Below are 19099 nucleotides of genomic sequence, written 5' to 3'. Positions count from 1 at the left end.
AACACGTTTGGTAACACAATGTACCGTTGATTTCACGAGAATCGCTTCCTTGAAATCATGTAAATTTATTTTAAAAAGTCGTTACACTTGGTAATACAGAACACATTTATTCAACAATCGTTACTGGTTTTGTAAAACAGTGTAGATTTAAGTTGAGGAGAATCATGTCAGTTATGTTTCTCGGAAGATATTTTTCTTATTTTCTTTGTGTGTTCAGAAATTCAGGAAAATCAACAAATACAATTCGTTTTATCCATGTTAGAAAATACATTCGTTAACAGTCAAGGAGGTCGGATAAAGTATTATAATTATTTTTTATTTTTAACATGTTGATATCACCCGACATGTTATTAAAAGGTACCGATATTGAGGAAATAAAGTTTTCAACATCCAGTTACAGTTGGATTCTTTTTTCAAGTCTATAAAACAAATTATTCGAATTTGATTGGTGTAGGTAATATATGTGTAACTCTTACGTTTGAATACACTTTAGAAGGACAGTCCGTGGCCAGAAAACTTGTGCAATTTGTATTCTTACCAATTCATTTAGACTGCATTAAATATTTTGCAATTCTACAGCGTCTTTACCATACTTTATGGGTTAGGATAACTGCGTAACTAGATGAGTTATTGTGCCAATACACGCAAATTAAACTGTTTCACTCTATGTTTAATTTGATATTTAAGAACGATAACACATTTTATGACTTTTTTATGGAATAAGAAGCACACTCACATCAAACGAAGATCTTCACATTTTTCTAACTGTGGTAGCGACGACAATCGATTAGATCTTAAGTTTCTGTCACAAAATAGAAAACGTATAAAGTACAATGAAATAAAGTACGTTGAAATTGAATACAAGAGATCTTGTGTGTATTATAGTGGATTTTAGACACGGATCAAATTCAGAGTTGAAAGAAAATAAGTTAACCTGTTATTTTCCTTTGACTTTACTCGGCATCGTCAGTTAAACAGATCACAATGATGTTTATTAAGATTACTCTTTAATTTTAACAGGTGAGAACATTATTACACTGATACAAGTTTATGTCCTTCCTTTTACTATGAACTTTATGTTAATTTAGACTCTAAAGCACATAAATCACCATAACAACAAATTTTAACAAGGTTCTTTTTCAAGTTAACAAAAACTTTGTGTTATTTCACAACAGTATAAATTGTGTTCTCTAAACACAGACTTGTGCAAACTATAACAAATTATTATTGCGACCACACAAGTACACATGTTTTATATGAATTTTAACAACAAAAATTCAACTTAAACTGCTGAAAGTATTTTTGCACTGATATGAGTTGACGTGAGATTACTATTCAATTTTAACTGGTGAGAACATTAATACATGGATATTTGTTTGTTGTTGTTGTTTTTTCCTTGACTCGTTGTGCAAATAGCAACAAACTTTATGAATTATAATGTTGCACTGATGTATCAAACTATGAAAACTGAACAAAGTGAAAAGCGCCAGTGGGTACTCACAGACTTTTAAGCAGCGGCACCTGGTGGCAGATATGTGGAGGAACAGAGTATAATAAAGCACGGTCCAAACGCAAGAGCTCTAGAGCGTTTGTTCCTTTTAAATCTGGAAATTCTTCGAGACTACGAACTTCGGATAAAATTCTATGAAATAAAAGATACTGTTTAGTACTACATGAAAAAAGTTACCTAGAAAACAGAAATAAAATTATCAAATAATCTAAACTGAATGAAACTACAATTTAAAAATATATAAAAAGACTAATTTGAAACATGTAAATGATATGAAATAGTCCATGTTCAAGCATAAGAATCGTCATTATAAGACAAATAAAACACCTCGTTGTTTTCTAATGAACTTATATCATTGTAGTTTCGGAACTTTAACGAAATATTAAGAAAAAACATCTATTTCAACACTGCAAGATTCAGTTTTAAATTTCTAGAAATAAAAACTAAATGAAAATGGTTATTACAATTCTTTTAGTGCGGGAAGGTTGGAGAATGTATTACGTCCTATTTCAGTCAGAGGATTTCCTCCCATTTCCAACAGGGTTAATTGAAGGTTGAACTTGAAAGCGAAGTCTGGTAAAACCTGAATCTCATTGTTGGCGAAGGTGCTAAAGACAACAGTGTTAGTAATATATGATCAACAGTATACTGATAACATAATCACTCAGCAGTAATGACCTTCATTTCACCTATTAACTTTATGTTAATCTAGACTGTACAGTGCACAAATCACTATAATAATACATTTTAACAGGATTCTTTTTCAAGTTAACAAAAACATTGCGATATTTCACAACAGTATAAATTGTGTTCCCTAAAAACAGACTTGTGCGAACTATAACACAAAATACGGTTGTGGCAATACAAATACACAAGTTTTGTGTGATTTCCAACAACAAAAATAACGTGCGGATTTCAGTTCAAAATTTTCTTTATTTAAACATATAATTATATTACGAGCTCAAATTTTATTTGGCATATATTTATTGTTTAAACTCCAACAAGAAAATAGTGCATTAGTCAATAACTTCGTATTTTGTATTTAACACATTTTCTGTGATAGACACTTTAAAGCTATACAAATGTCAACTTACTAAATAAATACAGAATTCGAAAATTTTTATTGAGCGGTTAGTGTTTGAAATCACGACTGAAAGATGACAAGATCTTGTTCTCCTTACTTACAGTTCTTGTACAGTTAGTTTGGCCTGGCATGGCCAAGCGCGTAAGACGTGCGACTCGTAATCCGAGGGTCGCGGGTTCGAGCCCGCGTCGCGCTAAACATGCTCGCCCTCCCAGCCGTGGGGGCGTTATAATGTGACGATCAATCCCATTATTCGTTGGTACAAGAGTAGCCCAAGAGTTGGCGGTGGGTGGTGATGACTAGGTGCCTTCCCTCTAGTCTTTCACTGCTAAATTAGGGACGGCTAGCACAGATAGCCCTCGAATAGCTTTGTGCGAAATTCCAGAAAACAATGTACAGTTAGTGTTTTAAATCACGATTGGAAGATGACAAGATCTTGTTCTCCTGACTTACAGTTCTCGCAACGATGGAAGGTCCTTCACTCCCACTGGTAGCTCCTTTAGTTTGTTACTGTTGATGTCTCTGAAAAGATAGACAATAAAGTGGCTTTAGTTATTTGTTATTTATTTCGGAGTTTCATAAGTAGTTCTGTCTAAACAATACTTGGTGAAGTATTTGCCTAGGGGTTAGCTTGTCACTCTATGGATCAAATAGTTTGTGATTCGAGACGTGATTCATTTGAACACCTTCTGTATTTCCAGTCGTGAACGTTTTATAAAAGGAAACAGATAACCTCTTTATTTTGGTCAAAGTCAGACAAACCCTCGTGGTAGTGGTTACTACAAAATGGCTCTCTTTTCTCTGATCAGTAGTTCAGAATTACGGACGACTGTATCGGAATCATATTGGTCGTTTAGCCCACATGCGCACAAGTCGTCATTGTCTGGTTCCCACATGCACACAAGTCGTCATTGTCTTGTTCCCATGCAACACTAGTTAATTCGTTATTTACAAACATAAAGTAATAAGTGTGCAAGTTGAAACTGATAACTTGCAAAACTTGATATTGGATACTCATACGGGAAATACTGGTTAAATAAAATAGAAGATTAATAAAATAATATATTTTTGAAATTTTGTATTGCGGCTTTCGTATCACCTAAATTGACTTACCATTATAAGTATTGGTTGATAAAGCATGTGCCATTCGTATTAATTATTGTCACTTTGACAAAGAGTGATTAACACTGAATTCTATAAATTGCTAGAAATCAAACTATAAATATAACATTTTGTTTGAGAGAAAACCGTAAGAGTATACTTACAATATTTTTAGTAGCCCTAATCCGTGAAAAGCCTGTTCATCTATTACTTCTATTTCGTTTTTCTTTAAGACACTGTAACACAAAACAAACTATTATTAAATAACACAATCTAAGAATAAACTGTTTTTATATGAAAATACATTTTAATTATCTTATTAAACGAAAAAACATGTTTTATTTATCTTACTGAATTCAAAGATGTCTTTTAATTATTTTACTGAATGTAAAGACTTGGTTTACTTATCGTATGGAACCAAAATCACGTTTTACTTATCCCAATGAATGCAAAAACAGGTTTTACATATTATTTACCTTTATTACTACCTTTATCTTCTCCTTTATATTTAACTCTACCTTTACTATTTACCTTTACCATTACTGCTACCTATATCTTCACCTTTATATTTACGTTTACCATTACAACTACGTTTATCTTCATCTTCACATTCACTTTTACCTTTATTTTACTTATACAAGATATTCAATCTTACTAAGATTCAAAACATCTACCGTTATACCTATAGAGTAAGACATCCGAGTTACAACTACTTACAGAATGGCGAGGTTGGATAAATTTTGGAATGCAAAATTCGGAACGAGCCTGAGATGGTTGGCACCAATATGTCTGTGAAAATAAAACACAACAAGTTCAATAATTTTATAAAAATGAAGTTCGATTTCCTCTTTGCAGATTTCTGAATTGTTATTAATGAGCACTTCACTGTTTTACTCGCATATTTATTAAAACTAGCCGACGTACGTATTCAACGAAGGGGTAGAACATAGGAGTCCATGAGTGTGACATAGAGGAATAAAATCCGAACGCTTACCCCACTGAGAAACGGTAGAGTGGCTCGCTTGTTGTAAGGTGGTACAAACACACAAACTTTTATCAAATAATGGTTTAGATACCTGTAGTTACAGTAAACGTTTTAAGTAAACAAGCCTACAAAGTAAAGAAGGAACATTAAACTATATGATTGATTGCACGATTTCATATATACGAGGTCTGTTCGAAAAATACGCGGACTGTTTGAATTGCGCGGCTCTAGTTGGTTCCAGGGGAATCCACTTGGTGTCGCTAGGTTCGCACAGATCAGCTGATTACGACGCCATTTCTCGATTGCAGATATCTTCATTTGTGTATTAGCTACGCGGTTTTAAGTGAAGTGCGATTTTTTCGTTTGGCGGATTTCAGAATGAATGACCTGAAGGAGCAACGACGTGCTGTGAAATTTTGTGTTAAACTTGGAAAATCTGCGACTGAAACTTTTGCTATGCTTAACACGGCTTACGGTGATGTTGCTATGAAGCGTAGGGCATGTTTCAAGTGGCATGAACGTTTTAAGGATGATCGACAGTCCATTGAAGATGATGAGCGTCCTGGACGTCCTTCCACGTCAACTGACGATCCACACGTCGACAAAATCAACACTTTTGTGCGGGGAAATTGACGTCTGACTGCCAGGGAGCTTGCTGAAGAGTGTGGGATATCAGTTGGATCTTGTTACGAGATTTTGACCGAAAAATTGAAGATGCACCGCGTTGCTGCGAAATTTGTGCCTCAGAACTCGTGAGTTTTTGGCCAAACACTCGATCACTGTTCTTCCCCACCCCCCTACTCACCTGACCTTGCTCCTTGCGATTTTTTCTTGTTCCCCAAACTCAAAAAACCCTTGAAAGGAAGAAGATTTGAGACGATTCCCGAGATTAAGGCAAATGCGACGAAGGAGCTGGAGGACATTACAAAAGAAGCGTACCAGGACTGTTTCAACAAGTGGAAACACCGTTGGGATAAGTGTGTGCGTTGGGGAGGAGAGTACTTTGAAGGGGTCCCAGACCTGTAACTTCTAAATAAAGTACATTTTGTTTTATGACGTCAGTCCGCGTATTTTTTAACAGCCCTCGTACACCATCCCGAATACTCTTTTGTTTCTTGTTGTTAATAAGTCATGAAATAGAAACTTCATTATTTATATTTCTTTCTATACAACAAAATTATATTTCTTCCTACATTAAAATATGTATTATTTATATTTCTTCCAACGTAACCAATTGTGTATTATTTATATTTATTCCTGCATTACAAATGTACGTTATTTATATTTCTTCCTTTATAAAATCTGTATTGTTTATATTTCTACTTTGACAGTACAATACGTATACTGTTAATTTTCCTCCTTGACAGTTTGCCTTAAGCTTTGCGTCTCATTTTAATTTTTTTGTTTAACAATATTACAGCCTTTTATACAGAAACTTCCGAATGAAAACCAGGAATTCACTTGTAAAGAAAAAGTTCACTTATTGTTGCAGAAACTTCTATTGTAAACGTGCAATTTACTTGTAAGGACAAAATAATGCTATTGTAACAGAACTTATATTGAAAACTTGGAATTTCCTTGTAAAGACTTGCTTTGGTTATTCTAACAAGAACTAAAAGGTTGTGATGAAGCGATATTTGTTAAGCCTAACAAGGACAAGAGGTTATAAAACTAGTACTTACAATGCTTGTAAATTCAGTAACTCTGCTAGTGCATCTGTGGGTAACTCTGTAAGTTCGTTGTTGTCGAGCCATAACCTCTGTAAACACTTGAGACTGGCTAGACTGGTTGGTGGAACGGCCTTTAGTTTGTTACCACTTAAATACCTTCGAACAAAAATACGAAGTTACTACTTAATTTATCACGGTTGCCAGACATTTTAACATAGTGTTCGTTAACATTTCTTGTTTGTCTTAACTTCTTATACCAATGTCTTGGTTTAAAATGAGCCTCACCTTTTAACTTCGATGAAATCAGTAAAATACATTTTATAAAAATACAAAAGATATTACTCCGTACATCGATGTAATTGTTGTTTTAGTTTGCACTGCTTTTTCATCTTTAATGTTATATGTATGTCTTCATCTTCAAGTTTGTATTGGTGTGTCATCTCTAATCATAATGAACGTCTTCATCCTCATAGTTTTACTGGTGTATCATCTGTAGTTGTTACTAATGTTCTTTATTTTAAAGTTTTTATTCGAGTGTTTCTTTGTTGTTGGTTTTTGAGTTTCGTGCAGAGCTACAAGATGGCCGTCCCTAATTTAGCAGTCTAAGACTATAGGGAAGGCAACTAGTCATCACCATCCACCGCCAACTCTTGGGCTACTCTTTTACCAACGAATAATGGAATTGACAGTCAATTTATAACGCCCCCACGGCTGAAAGGGACAGCATCTTTGGTGTGACGGCGATTCGAACCCGCGATTCTCGGGTTACGAGTCAAGCATCCTAACCACCTGGCTTTGTCGGGCCCACTATAGGAGAGTTGGAGATCGACAAATGTTTGTAGATATGATTTCATACCAAGCGTGATGTATTGACAAAGCAGCAAAAATTTATCAAATCAAAATTATCACAAGTTCATAATAGGATCATAAAACGTATGTAAAATAATATGCATTTTTATTTCAAATTTAATATGAAAATGTTGAACAATATTAGTAATTTGTTTCAAAAGTTACATTTTTATGGGTAATAAAATATAAACAATTTTCACTTTTTTACATATCAATATTAACAATTATAGGCAGAGAATAAAGTTTAAATGTTTGGATAAGTAAAATAATTTGTTTTCATAACACCTCTTATATTAACAGTTTACCGATATAAATTATATCTATTGCATATTTGATAATTTCTCCAATTCCTAAGAGAGTTAAAATATTTATTTAACGACACCCACGTTACCTAAACGAGAAATCGCGTTTTCGACCTGACTGGTTGTTTAATAAAAAGATTTGAGCTAGTAAGATTGTAATAAAATGCATTTGGAATTAATCGTGTTGACTATTTGACATTTTCAAAGTTATAAGTACCTAAATAAGACAATACAAATAAAAAAGCCTTTTTTTTCTATTGATTATGATCCATATTGACTCAGCGATAAGTGAGAGGTTGTGATGACAAAATTTATATTTCGATACTCGCGATGGGCAAATCACAGCTAGCTTCTTGAGTAGCTTTACGCTTAACAATAAACAAGTAGAAACATTAATTATTTTTCTTGCGTACAATCTTTCCACTCAATACGAACAGGTTTTTAAAGGTAAACAAAATTAAGTTACGTCCGAAAAAGATTCAAAATAAATTTAATGTTATTGTGTTACAACTAACTTCAGTTCATTTCAACGTAATATACTACTGTACTGTCTACAAGAAATTAACGAAAGCGATTAAATCAATTGAACGTAGAAAAAGACTTAATTAGCTTCAGCATAACTTAGCTTTAAAAGTAACTTTCATCAAGAAAGTCATTTCCACTAATTATTTCTACTTAATCTAAACTTCCTTTAGTTAAAATTATTGAACTGCCTTAAAAGGTTCCGATTACTACTTCTAGACAAACTTTTCGCTTTGAGTAACAAAGATAAATATAGTTTTTATTATATAATATTAAGTTATTAATACCGTTTTAAATATATATATACATTAATTAAGGGTGTATGATACATACACTTCTTAAATGACATTAAATTAAAAAAAAAAACCGAGCAATTTTGGAAAGTTGAATTTCCTATTAGGGGTGAGTGACAAAATTGAAGTTTTTACTTAAAACCTCATTAATATAAATTTTTCTCCTTTCTGCTCAAAATCAGTTTCTTTACAAGTAACTTCCATCCGAAATACAAAACTAACCAATCTTTAATGATAATGTAGTGATCTAAATTCATTGAAAGATCGCATTTTTTACAAGAGCAACAAGGTTTTAAAAGGTTGGGAATATTTACAGAGTGAAACGTATCTAGAATTTATTATAAACTAAAGAGTTATTCGGTTTCAAGATTCACAAAATATCTGTGATCAAAAGCGAAACAATTCTGTTTAAACTTTGGAAAATTTCTGAAGAAGTGAATATTGAGACCACGTGGGAAACAAACGAGTCTCTCAATAATTCTTATCCATATTTACGTTATCGTTTTCTTTATTCTTCATATAATGCATATAAATGATTCAATCTTCAAAATTCACAATCTCTCCAATACAATGCTCTATTCTGCTGAAGTCTTCCTTTTTTGTTGAATATGTTTTAATCTTGCTAACAAATATCATAAATTTGATACATATCGACATTGAATTAATTTCTAAATTGAAATTGCCGGTTACTTGAAATCGTTTATTTGTTTTGAAATTATGCAAAAAGCTACACAGTGGACTACCTATGCTCTGCCCACGCATTTTCTAGTGATGCAAGTCCGCAGACACATCGTTGTGCCAGTAAGGGTGCATTTAAAATCGGAGACTCGTCCAAGGTTGTTATAATATGTAACAATACATATCTTTTTAGAAGTTAATGCGAGAGAAGAACAAAATACTTACAAGACTTCTAGGCTTGACAATCCAAGTAAACCATTTTCTGGCACTTCTTCAAACTGGTTATTGTGCAACCATCTTGTGACCACAAAAAAAAATACTACTATTTTAGATTAAATATATTTATATTTGAAATTTTAATTTTCTGATGTATTAACCCATTTTGAATTCACTTACATTCAAAATTAAGTTTTTAACTAAATAATAATCAAACGAAAGGTTGGAGTTTTTACAAAGTAGCTTCAGTGGTTCGTGTAATTTTATTCAACAACAATTATTCTCTCAAATAAAACAATTTTGCTCAAAATAAATTAATAACATTAAAATACGTTGTAAAAGCATTAAAAATCGCAATAAACAGTTTTCGATCAATACTCAATTCACTTATAACGTGACTTATACTTACAATATTTTTAGCTTGGAAAGGCCAACAAAAATATCAGATTCCAAAGCACGTAGGAAGTTATTTCCTAAATTTCTGTGAAAAAATAATATAACATTAATTGACAATATACTATTTTGTGAGTTAATTACAAATAAACAACATACTAAAAAAATCTCATCGCATTGTATAATTATTGATATATGAATTATTATTATTATTACATAAATTTAGCCTTAAACCCTATAATTATTGGTAGAGTTCACATGGTGACCATAGGCCGTTTGAACATATATCTGTTAATCAACTATGCACCAAACCGTTTGTAGGTGAACAATTTGGTTAATTATAAGGTCCCTGATAACAGTGACAAAAATTGTAACTAAAAGTACTATCAATTTATTAATAAATGCTCAGATCCTCTATATATTTTACTCATAAAATGAGTGATATCACCTAATTTTTGGTCACTCTTTACACTAAGGTATAGAAAGGGAAAAACATAATATTATACATTTGGATCCCGCCGGTTATAAAATGAATTAGATAAGTAACATCTGAATAATATGATAAACAAATACACGTTAAGCTTAAACATGAGTTCAACATTTCCAATAAAGAGCAATAAATCATGTCTTCGTTTAAATTTAGCTTATCCTTTTACCCTTAAATATTCGAATATCATTCTGTAGTTTTACAAAATTACTACGAATCTTAGTTATTTTATAAGTTCAAAAATCTGTTTGCTTACAACTCTGTCAAGTTTCCAAGACGAACGAAAGTAGAGTTAGATAAATTGGTAATATTGTTGGCGCTCAGGTCCCTGTAAAAATAAATAATAAACGTACATACATCTTAAACTAATAATCATCCATCGCGCAGGAGTTGAGCCTTGATTAAAAGTGATATAGCAGTTACATTATCGTATGTTTTGGTACGCAACACTTAGAGAAGATCTTAGCATAAGCATTTCGTATCGGTCTGTCGTAATAACCATCCGAACAGAGATCCATCCCTGTAGGCCTAAATGAAAAACTTATAATTTTTTTTAAATAAAAGGTTTGTTTTTGAATTTCGCACAAAGCTACTCGAGGGCTATCTGTGCTAGCCGTCCCTAATTTAACAGTGTAAGACTAGAGAGAAAGTAGCTAGTCATCACCACTCACCGCCAACTCTTGGGCTACTCTTTTACATACGAATAGTGAGATTGACCGTCACATTATAACGCCCCCACAGCTGAAATACGATCATGTTTGGTGCGACCGAGATTCGAACCCGCGACCCTCAGATTACGAGTCGAACGCCTTAGCCTACCTGTCCATACCGGGCTTTTTAATAAAAGGAAATGATAGATGAAATTTCATTGAAAAATGTCCTATTGTCAGCATCCAACTACTATGTGAGTTAAATTCATTTGGAAATGATACGTAAAACAAATGTTTTTTTTCTTGCACACTGTGTTTTTATAATTAAATTTCCTACATAGGCTTTATTTCGTTTTTCCCAGTTTAATAGCCACTAATTAATTGTGCTTAGGAAGCCAAGTATAAAGCATCCTGTACTGAAAGTAATAATATCCTCATACTTTGCTAAAATAAATAATACAAAAATAAGAAGAGCGTCTACTATATTAAATTGTACTAGTTGAAATATTGTTTAAATTTGATGAACATGGGTTTATTCTAGAGGCTAAAACAAGTAGTCTGAATTAGGATGAAATTCTAGATATAGCTCAAGGCAGGTTTAAGCTATTTAATCGGATAGTTTAGTTATATTGCACAGGTTAATTTAGTTTGTGTCAGATTTATGGTATAAGATAATGCATAGAGAGTAAAAACAAGGGTAGGTTTGGGCTCTTAAACCGTGAGAACAGGATATAATATACATGGTAAAAAAGTTCATGTTATGGTTATGCTCTAAGCTATTTTAGGCTAGATATTTTAACAATTTAGTCATATGCTAGAAGTTGAAACAAGGCTAGGATTGGTTTGGCGCTAAAGACCAAGCTACGTAAAGTTTAAAATGGATCTGACTAATTTATGATAGTTTATATTTAAAGTACATATTGAAGTTTATTTGGATCCAAACTTTTCATATTTGCATGAGATTAAAATAAGCTTTTTTATGCATTTCATAAAACGAAATCCCATTCAAAACGCAAGTTATATGAACTTCAGACAATAAGTAAAGAAGACTGCATAACGATATCTTAAACACACTGTATCTGCTATAACCAGAACAGACGATATCTTAAAAACACTCTATCTACCATAATCAGCACCGACCCTTCTGCTTAGTGTTAGGGGCCATGAGCCTGGGATACAAAAGACATAGTCATGTTTGAGATTTTGAGGCACAATTTATATTATCAAATTACATGAACTGCTGATCTGGTGTGAATTAGATTACGTTTATGAAATGTAATTTCAGTCAATGTTATTTAACTGGTTTACAAATCAAAATTAGAGTAAAAATTAATAACGTATTACCATTATTTATTTTAATATCAATTAATTACTATTGTGATCATTAATTTCTATTTGAATAATTAAAAACCAACTGTAGAATCAACCAACTAATCTACGTGTTCCTGGAGGGGGATAATGGACAAGGCAAACTCTACACAAGTAATTCTAAAAATTCACCAACTGAAGAGAAGAATGCCTAACGATACAACAACATTATGTCTACTATATACATTGTAGACAGACTTTTCGCCCAGCTGGGATGCAACATACATATCTAATTCCTAAAAAAAAATGTTGCTTCTACAAGCATTTATTTCTAGACCTACAAAGTCATGAGGCTCAAATAATGAATAAACTTGAGAAATTGCCATTCTTGACCCATAGATGCTGAAATATTTGTACTTGAAAAATATTGTGTGAAACTCTACCGCTAGAAACTGGCAATTCTAAGTGATTAGAATTTTTAAAGGTAAATAAAACATTGGACCATTCAGAAAACCAAAATTTTCGAAAATTCTTTAGTCTTCTAGTTTTATCAAAAGTATGGTAGTAGTTAGAGTAAGAATGTGGCTAAAACATGATAAATGAAGCATAAACTATTTACTAAAATACATCTTTAACAACAACAAAAATAAATATTTAATAATGCTTGGGTAATAACAAACCACTTACAAAGATAGAAGTCATAGAACAACACAAAAAGTCAACCCTTAGTATATTCACACAACCACGACTCACACTACATCACCCACTACAAAACACACATGCACACTCAGAGTGTGTACACATCACATAAAAGAAGAGGAAAATGTACACCACATACACATACACCATTATTTCCACATACCATAATATTCTGTTGCACACCCACACTGATGATATACATACAGGATATCAACACAAATGAACGAATAGTTCATAAGATCGTGTCACCTTATTCGAAAAAATGTGAATGAGCATATGGAACCGACAAAATGTTGGGCACGCCCCTTGTGAGGTTATATAGATAAAGTTATATTACATCTTGCCCATTCCTACCTTGTTTTCTCACTTTTGATGCACCTAGTCTTACACTTTCATCTTTTTCCACTTGTAAATTAAATGGAAAATATGTTTAATGTAGTTTGGGCACTCTCTTTAGTTAAAGAGAATTTTAAAATATTTTAAAACGTATGCAAATTTAACTGAAGCTAATACATGTAATTAATTGGTATTTACATAAAATCCTTAATCGTATATTTTAGTAATGAACAGCACTATCAAACATAAAATGTATTCGTCTGAATTATTTTTTTATTTCTTTTTCAATGAAAATATTTGTCATTTGAGATTTATGGCTTAGCTTGTAAGATAACACATTCATCTAGTTTGAGTTGCATAACAAATAAGAAGCAGGCCAACGTTATCACCTTCCAACAAACCAAACTACTTCGAAAGAACTCGCCCATAAAAAAACAACAAAATTTTATAATTAGCTCATTATAAAGGTACTAGCCTTGCACAATCCGTCAAAAAATGATTTTTAAAAAACCCAAGAGAGCCCCCACTCTTCCTTCAGCGAGCTTTATTCACAAACTTCCCTCTTCATCATAAAGGAGAAATAAACAACACACTGAGAAAATAACATTTTTCAAAGACACTATTAAAAGGTCAACATATAGGGTAGAAACTTATATCAAAAGTGACACAATATGACAGCTGTCTTTTATGTATATTAAATTTGAATCAGCAGACAGAGAGTAACATTACGCCAAAGTTCATGACTTTTATATAAACGAACGAAAATCATATCAAACTGTTATTTAAATCGCTTTCCACACTTTCAGCTTATTCTCCACATTGTGTTACAAATCAGTGATATTTCACACTTACCGGAATGTATCTTTCTAATTATGTCATGTAACCAAACATTTACGGTTTCAAACGCCTAAAGTAAATGAAACGCCCAAATTAAATAGGTCTAAGGTTTGTAATAAAAATTATATCATGAAATGTAAATGTAAAAATTAATTTCAAGTATCGTAATTAGTTAAGACTAATGGCAGTACGTTAGGAAAAAGAAAAAAATATTTTATTGAAAAAAGTAAACGAAAACTAACAAAAATTACAAAACCTAATAAAAAATCATATAAATTATGATCACTAATCTCTAATCTAAAGTTTTTAAAACTCACCAAAAACTTTGAAACGTTGTCAAGCTAAGTGTATATATAAACTAAAACGTACACGATCTAAAAAAACATTTGATGTACACATTACATACATACTGACACAACTATATATAATCATAGTTTTGTTACTAAGCGAATCAGAAACAAAGGTAGCGTCCCTAAAAGAGAAATTCCTTATATATATATTTTTAATATATATATATTAAAAAGCAATGTATGCGTATAGTTTCGATAATCATTATTACCTTAAGTTTCTTGTATCACACCCACCAGTAAGTAACACAATGGTATGTTTGCGGACTTACAACACTAGAAAATGGGCTTAGATACTCGTAATGTACATAGCACAGATAGCACATTGTGCAGCTTTGAGATTAACTTCAAACAAACAAATCTTCTATCATATAATCATCATAACTCCTGAAGGTGGTAATGCTGCGGAGATAAGATGGAAGAGGTAATGGAATATAAGGTGAGAGAAGACAGTATCATAAAGAAAGAAAATATTGGCAGCGCATGAGGATAATGGAATCAAAGATACAGAAAGAAATAAAGAAATAGTGTCAGCCAGTGATACACAGAGAATAGACTTGTTGATATTAGAAAACGATAGAACAGCAGAACATGTGAGTATAAAGGAAGCAAAAACACAGAAAGAAATATTGGATCAGAGTTAAATCTTAATGAGTGTTATTAGAGTTACTAGCATTAAAAAAACTGTAACCCCTGTCTTTTTCAGGTAGTTGTTTACCGAATTATTTTATTTCAGAGAATCAGAAATTCAGTTATATTATCTCTCGCCAACACAAAGCAATAGACATCCGATCCTTATCCGAAGAGCAGTACTCATTCAAGTGAAATAAATAATGTAAACATCCATCCCTCATTTGAGGAAAAATTCTAATTCATCTCGATAACACAAATAAACATCCGGATTTCATCTGAGAAACATAACTCATTCACCTGGATGTAAACATTCAAGTATCATCTAGAAGCAAGCTAATAGTTAACACATTTTTAAGGTATTTCAGTGAGTGGAATGACTTCTAAGTTTTTGATAATGCACATTTCTGTTTTGATGGTGGTACGTGATGTTCCACAAAATAACCAGGTTCATATACTCAAAATACCAATCACCTAACCTGACCTGTTTTAAACTGTGGCAAAACAATCAAGTGGTAAAGTGAGACAGGGACGTAGCAGAAAACGAGAGTAGCGTGGAGAATGGTGAAGTCAGCTCCACATGTCAGAAGAGACATCCGGTGAGTAGAAAAGTTGTGAAACTAGGTCAATGGAAAAAAACAAACATTCCACCAACCGAAATGAGGAAAATCGCTTACAAAAAAGAAAAGACACCACACAACTACATACATTTTAAGCGTAAGCAACTTACGTATCAAGATCAAAAGACTGATTTGTGCACATAAAAGAGATCCAGTTTCCGGTTCTTTATTTGGTTTTTGTTGGGCGCAGATTTACAGAATGGGCTATCTATGCTCTGCCTACCACGATTTTTAACAAGCCTGTAACCTTAACGCTCAGTCATGGAGGAGGAAATAAATAAACACTTCATTTGCACTCTTGTTTCACTATAAAGTACCAAGTACACACTTAACGTTTTGAAACAGAAATGGCTGTTAGTTCCTAATGATTCGCCGGATTTCAGTATTAAAGCTGTAAGTTTTAGAGTATGTTACCGATGAGTTCTGGTACTGGACGACAGGCTTCTTGGGCAGTGTGTAACTTATGGTAATAAAAAATGTAACTGAAATGCAATTTTTACACACCTCTGAATTTTAAACCAAAATGGACAAACTGAAAGGTATGGAAAAATAAAATAGCTGCAGTTTACACTATCTTTGAACTAATTTTAGGCCTGCTGTTTAAAATAACAACATTAGATTTTTATGAATTTAATTAATTATGCAATATAAGTAAAATTCAGTAATCTTATTCTGAAATAATACTATAAAAGACAAATCTTCTGGTGTGATATGAGATTCCCACTATACCGTAGGCTTATATATCAATTTACAGCAAATATAGTTATAACCTAGTCACAGTAGTAAATGTCATAACATTGTACAACAATACTGTAATAATAGATGATATCACATAACAATAGCATAGAGATAGATGGTGTAATATTAAACTACAATATTGCTAAATACAGTTATGTTCAAACTCACTTCAGTGTAAACGTTGTTGGCTGGTATTTGTGATGATTGATTTTAATAATCGTTGTACAATTTTTAAAGTTGAAAAAAAAAGTTAAGGTAGCTAAATGTAAAGATCTGGTAAAAATACGAAAGTACTAATAAAAAGATTTCATTGTAATAAGTAAAACAATACTGTATTAAAACATATTCGTTCAATATTACCAGATGTATTACAAATGCTAATTTTACACAGTTCGTGTAACTTAAGTGTGAGCTGTTGATGTGGTTTCTGATGACGAAAGTTAATATTTAAAGTGTTCTAACTTCAACTCTGTTTATGTTTTCGGGACACAGGAACTAGAAACACCAAATTCAGACAGAAATACCCTACATATATTTTTTTTAATAATAAGTATTTAAACTACCTAGACGAAGTCACCCTTTCGTTGATGCATTGCACACGTGTTGATATAAATGAGAACCCAAAGTGAAGAAGTATATACTAAACCTCGGATAATAAACTTACGATATGAACTTACTAAAGATATGATTATATTCAATTACGCTAATTAATTTCTGAAAACAAAAACAAAACGGGAAGCGAACAATTAAGCAAACAGTGAGTTAAACAGACAGATTAGCGATACTAATAAAAAATTTTAGTTTCTTGATATGAAACCAGGGGTGCTTAAAGTTCGATTTAAATTTCGGTGTTTAGAAAGATCTATTTGTTCACATAGAAAATTCAACCTCATTGCCAGTAAAAAATATTTCCTCAGTGAAATGTATGGAAAATGAGAGAAACATAGTGAAAACAATTGAAATAAAGGGTTGTTTATGTGTTGTTGGACACACAACTACACAATGGGCTATCTGTACTATGCCCACTGCTACCAATTAAATTCAGATTTTTAATTTTAAAGTTTAAAAAAACTGACGATTATTTTGAAACAGCAATGTCAGTGCGTTATTCTCAGGAGCGTAATACATGTTTAGGCATACATTATGCTCCTGAGGAGACGCACTGACATTCGTCGAAGCGTATTAATTTTTTATACCAAGTTATGGGCATTTTATTGTACTTTTGAGACCAAAAACGGCCTCATTTTTAGAACTATGTATTAAATAATTGTGAGTTATTTTAAACATCGAACATTAAACAAGTGTCATGGAATTTTAAAACCGATTTTTAATGTTTAGATTTATTATTCAGCCACTAGGGGGCAAAGTTTGTTTGTTTTTTTGTTTGTTTTTGAATTTCGCACAAAGCTACTCAAGGGCTATCTGTGCTAGCCGTCCCTAATCTAACAGTGTAAGACTAGAGGAAAGGCAGCTAGTCATCACTACCCACCGCCAAATCTTGGGCTTCTCTTTTACCAACGAATAGTGGGATTGACCGTCACATTATAACACCCCCACGGCTGAAAGGGCGAGCATGTTTGGCGCGACGGGGATGTGAACCCGCGACCTTTAGATTACGAGTCGCACGCCTTAACACGCTTGACCATGCCGGGCCAGGGGCAAAGTGGACGAACTGAAGTAAACTAAGGAAAATGTAAACAGCCGACAGAAATATTTAATTTCAAAATAAAATTTCCATCATAGCTCAAAATAAACTAGTATATTACATGTCATATCTAAATGTGAATGAAATTTACGAGTGTGTTCTGCAAATAAAGCTAGATTATTTGGCAGAATATAAATTATTGTAGTATTTTGCACCATCGTTTCTCTTGATTGGGATATCGAATAATAAAATCGTAATTTTATTTTTAAGCATCTCAAGAACAATTTTTTGTGTGCTTAGAAATGGTTATACTTTACACTAAAAAGGAATATCTAGTTTGCCTCAGTCACGAATTTTATTTTTCATTTCAATTCGTGACTCCATTGGCATTATTATTTGAAAATGTCATTTTCCTTTTAATGTTCTAGGTTATAGAACTCCTTTGTACTTATTTTATCATGGTAGATCTTTAGCAAGTTATTTATTATCAAATTAAGTTCTCAGAAAAATTCACCAATGCATTTTAAGAAATCTGACAGTTCAATGTGAGTCCAATGTCGTGAGAGTTACATAAATAGAGAGAGGAACAATACGTGTATTTAAGAGTCCTAACACGTGTAGTGAAGTTTATATGTGTAGTGAGAATTACAATGTTTGGTTACAGCTGCAATACGTGTGAGTAAAAGTTCCAAGTGTGAATGAGAGCTTCAACACGTGTACTGAGAGTTACATCACGTGTGACTGAATGTTCTAATACTCGCGTATTAAAAAAGGACAGTTGAGAAAATAGTAGCTATATGCGTAGTTCTCACGATATTAAACTAAAAGGAAACTCAATATTTTCGTTAAATATGAACGTAATTTCGAAATGTATTCAAATTAAAGTAAAAAACACCGGTGAAGCTTCCTATTTTACATACTTTATACAATATGTTGAAAAATAAAACATTTGGAATGTCTTGTAGTGGGAAATATGTGCATTTTGCGTAATTACAATCTCTGTAAATGTCTCCATAATTAAGAATGGAAAATGTTAAATACTGTTCACATCTAATTATTACCACTATTATTATACATTATACCAAGTACCCCAGTTAAAATGTTGATTTCTCAAATTCACTTATTATTATTAAAGTTGTTTTATCAGTATTTCTACACGCGGCGAAAATTAAATCTGCCTACAAGTAAACTCATGACCA

At 32.4% G+C, this 19099-nt stretch overlaps 1 protein-coding gene across 1 annotated transcript in view; it reads right to left on the bottom strand.

The window, feature by feature from the left end:
- LOC143225809 (uncharacterized) overlaps window positions 1-19099 on the bottom strand; it is a 106168-nt gene that overhangs the window by 21700 nt on the left and 65369 nt on the right. The window contains exons 2-11 of the mRNA XM_076455851.1: window positions 10347-10418; window positions 9620-9691; window positions 9220-9291; window positions 6363-6506; window positions 4413-4484; window positions 3860-3931; window positions 3048-3116; window positions 1975-2118; window positions 1502-1642; window positions 737-802 (exon numbers count right to left, since the gene is read on the bottom strand). Of these exons, the coding sequence (XP_076311966.1) occupies window positions 737-802; window positions 1502-1642; window positions 1975-2118; window positions 3048-3116; window positions 3860-3931; window positions 4413-4484; window positions 6363-6506; window positions 9220-9291; window positions 9620-9691; window positions 10347-10418 (924 nt within the window). The remainder of the gene's footprint in view (window positions 1-736; window positions 803-1501; window positions 1643-1974; window positions 2119-3047; window positions 3117-3859; window positions 3932-4412; window positions 4485-6362; window positions 6507-9219; window positions 9292-9619; window positions 9692-10346; window positions 10419-19099) is intronic.

Source organism: Tachypleus tridentatus, chromosome 9 (genome assembly GCF_004210375.1).
Source record: "Tachypleus tridentatus isolate NWPU-2018 chromosome 9, ASM421037v1, whole genome shotgun sequence".
NCBI lineage: Eukaryota > Metazoa > Arthropoda > Merostomata > Xiphosura > Limulidae > Tachypleus > Tachypleus tridentatus.
This window is presented reverse-complemented; position numbering and strand designations above follow the sequence as displayed.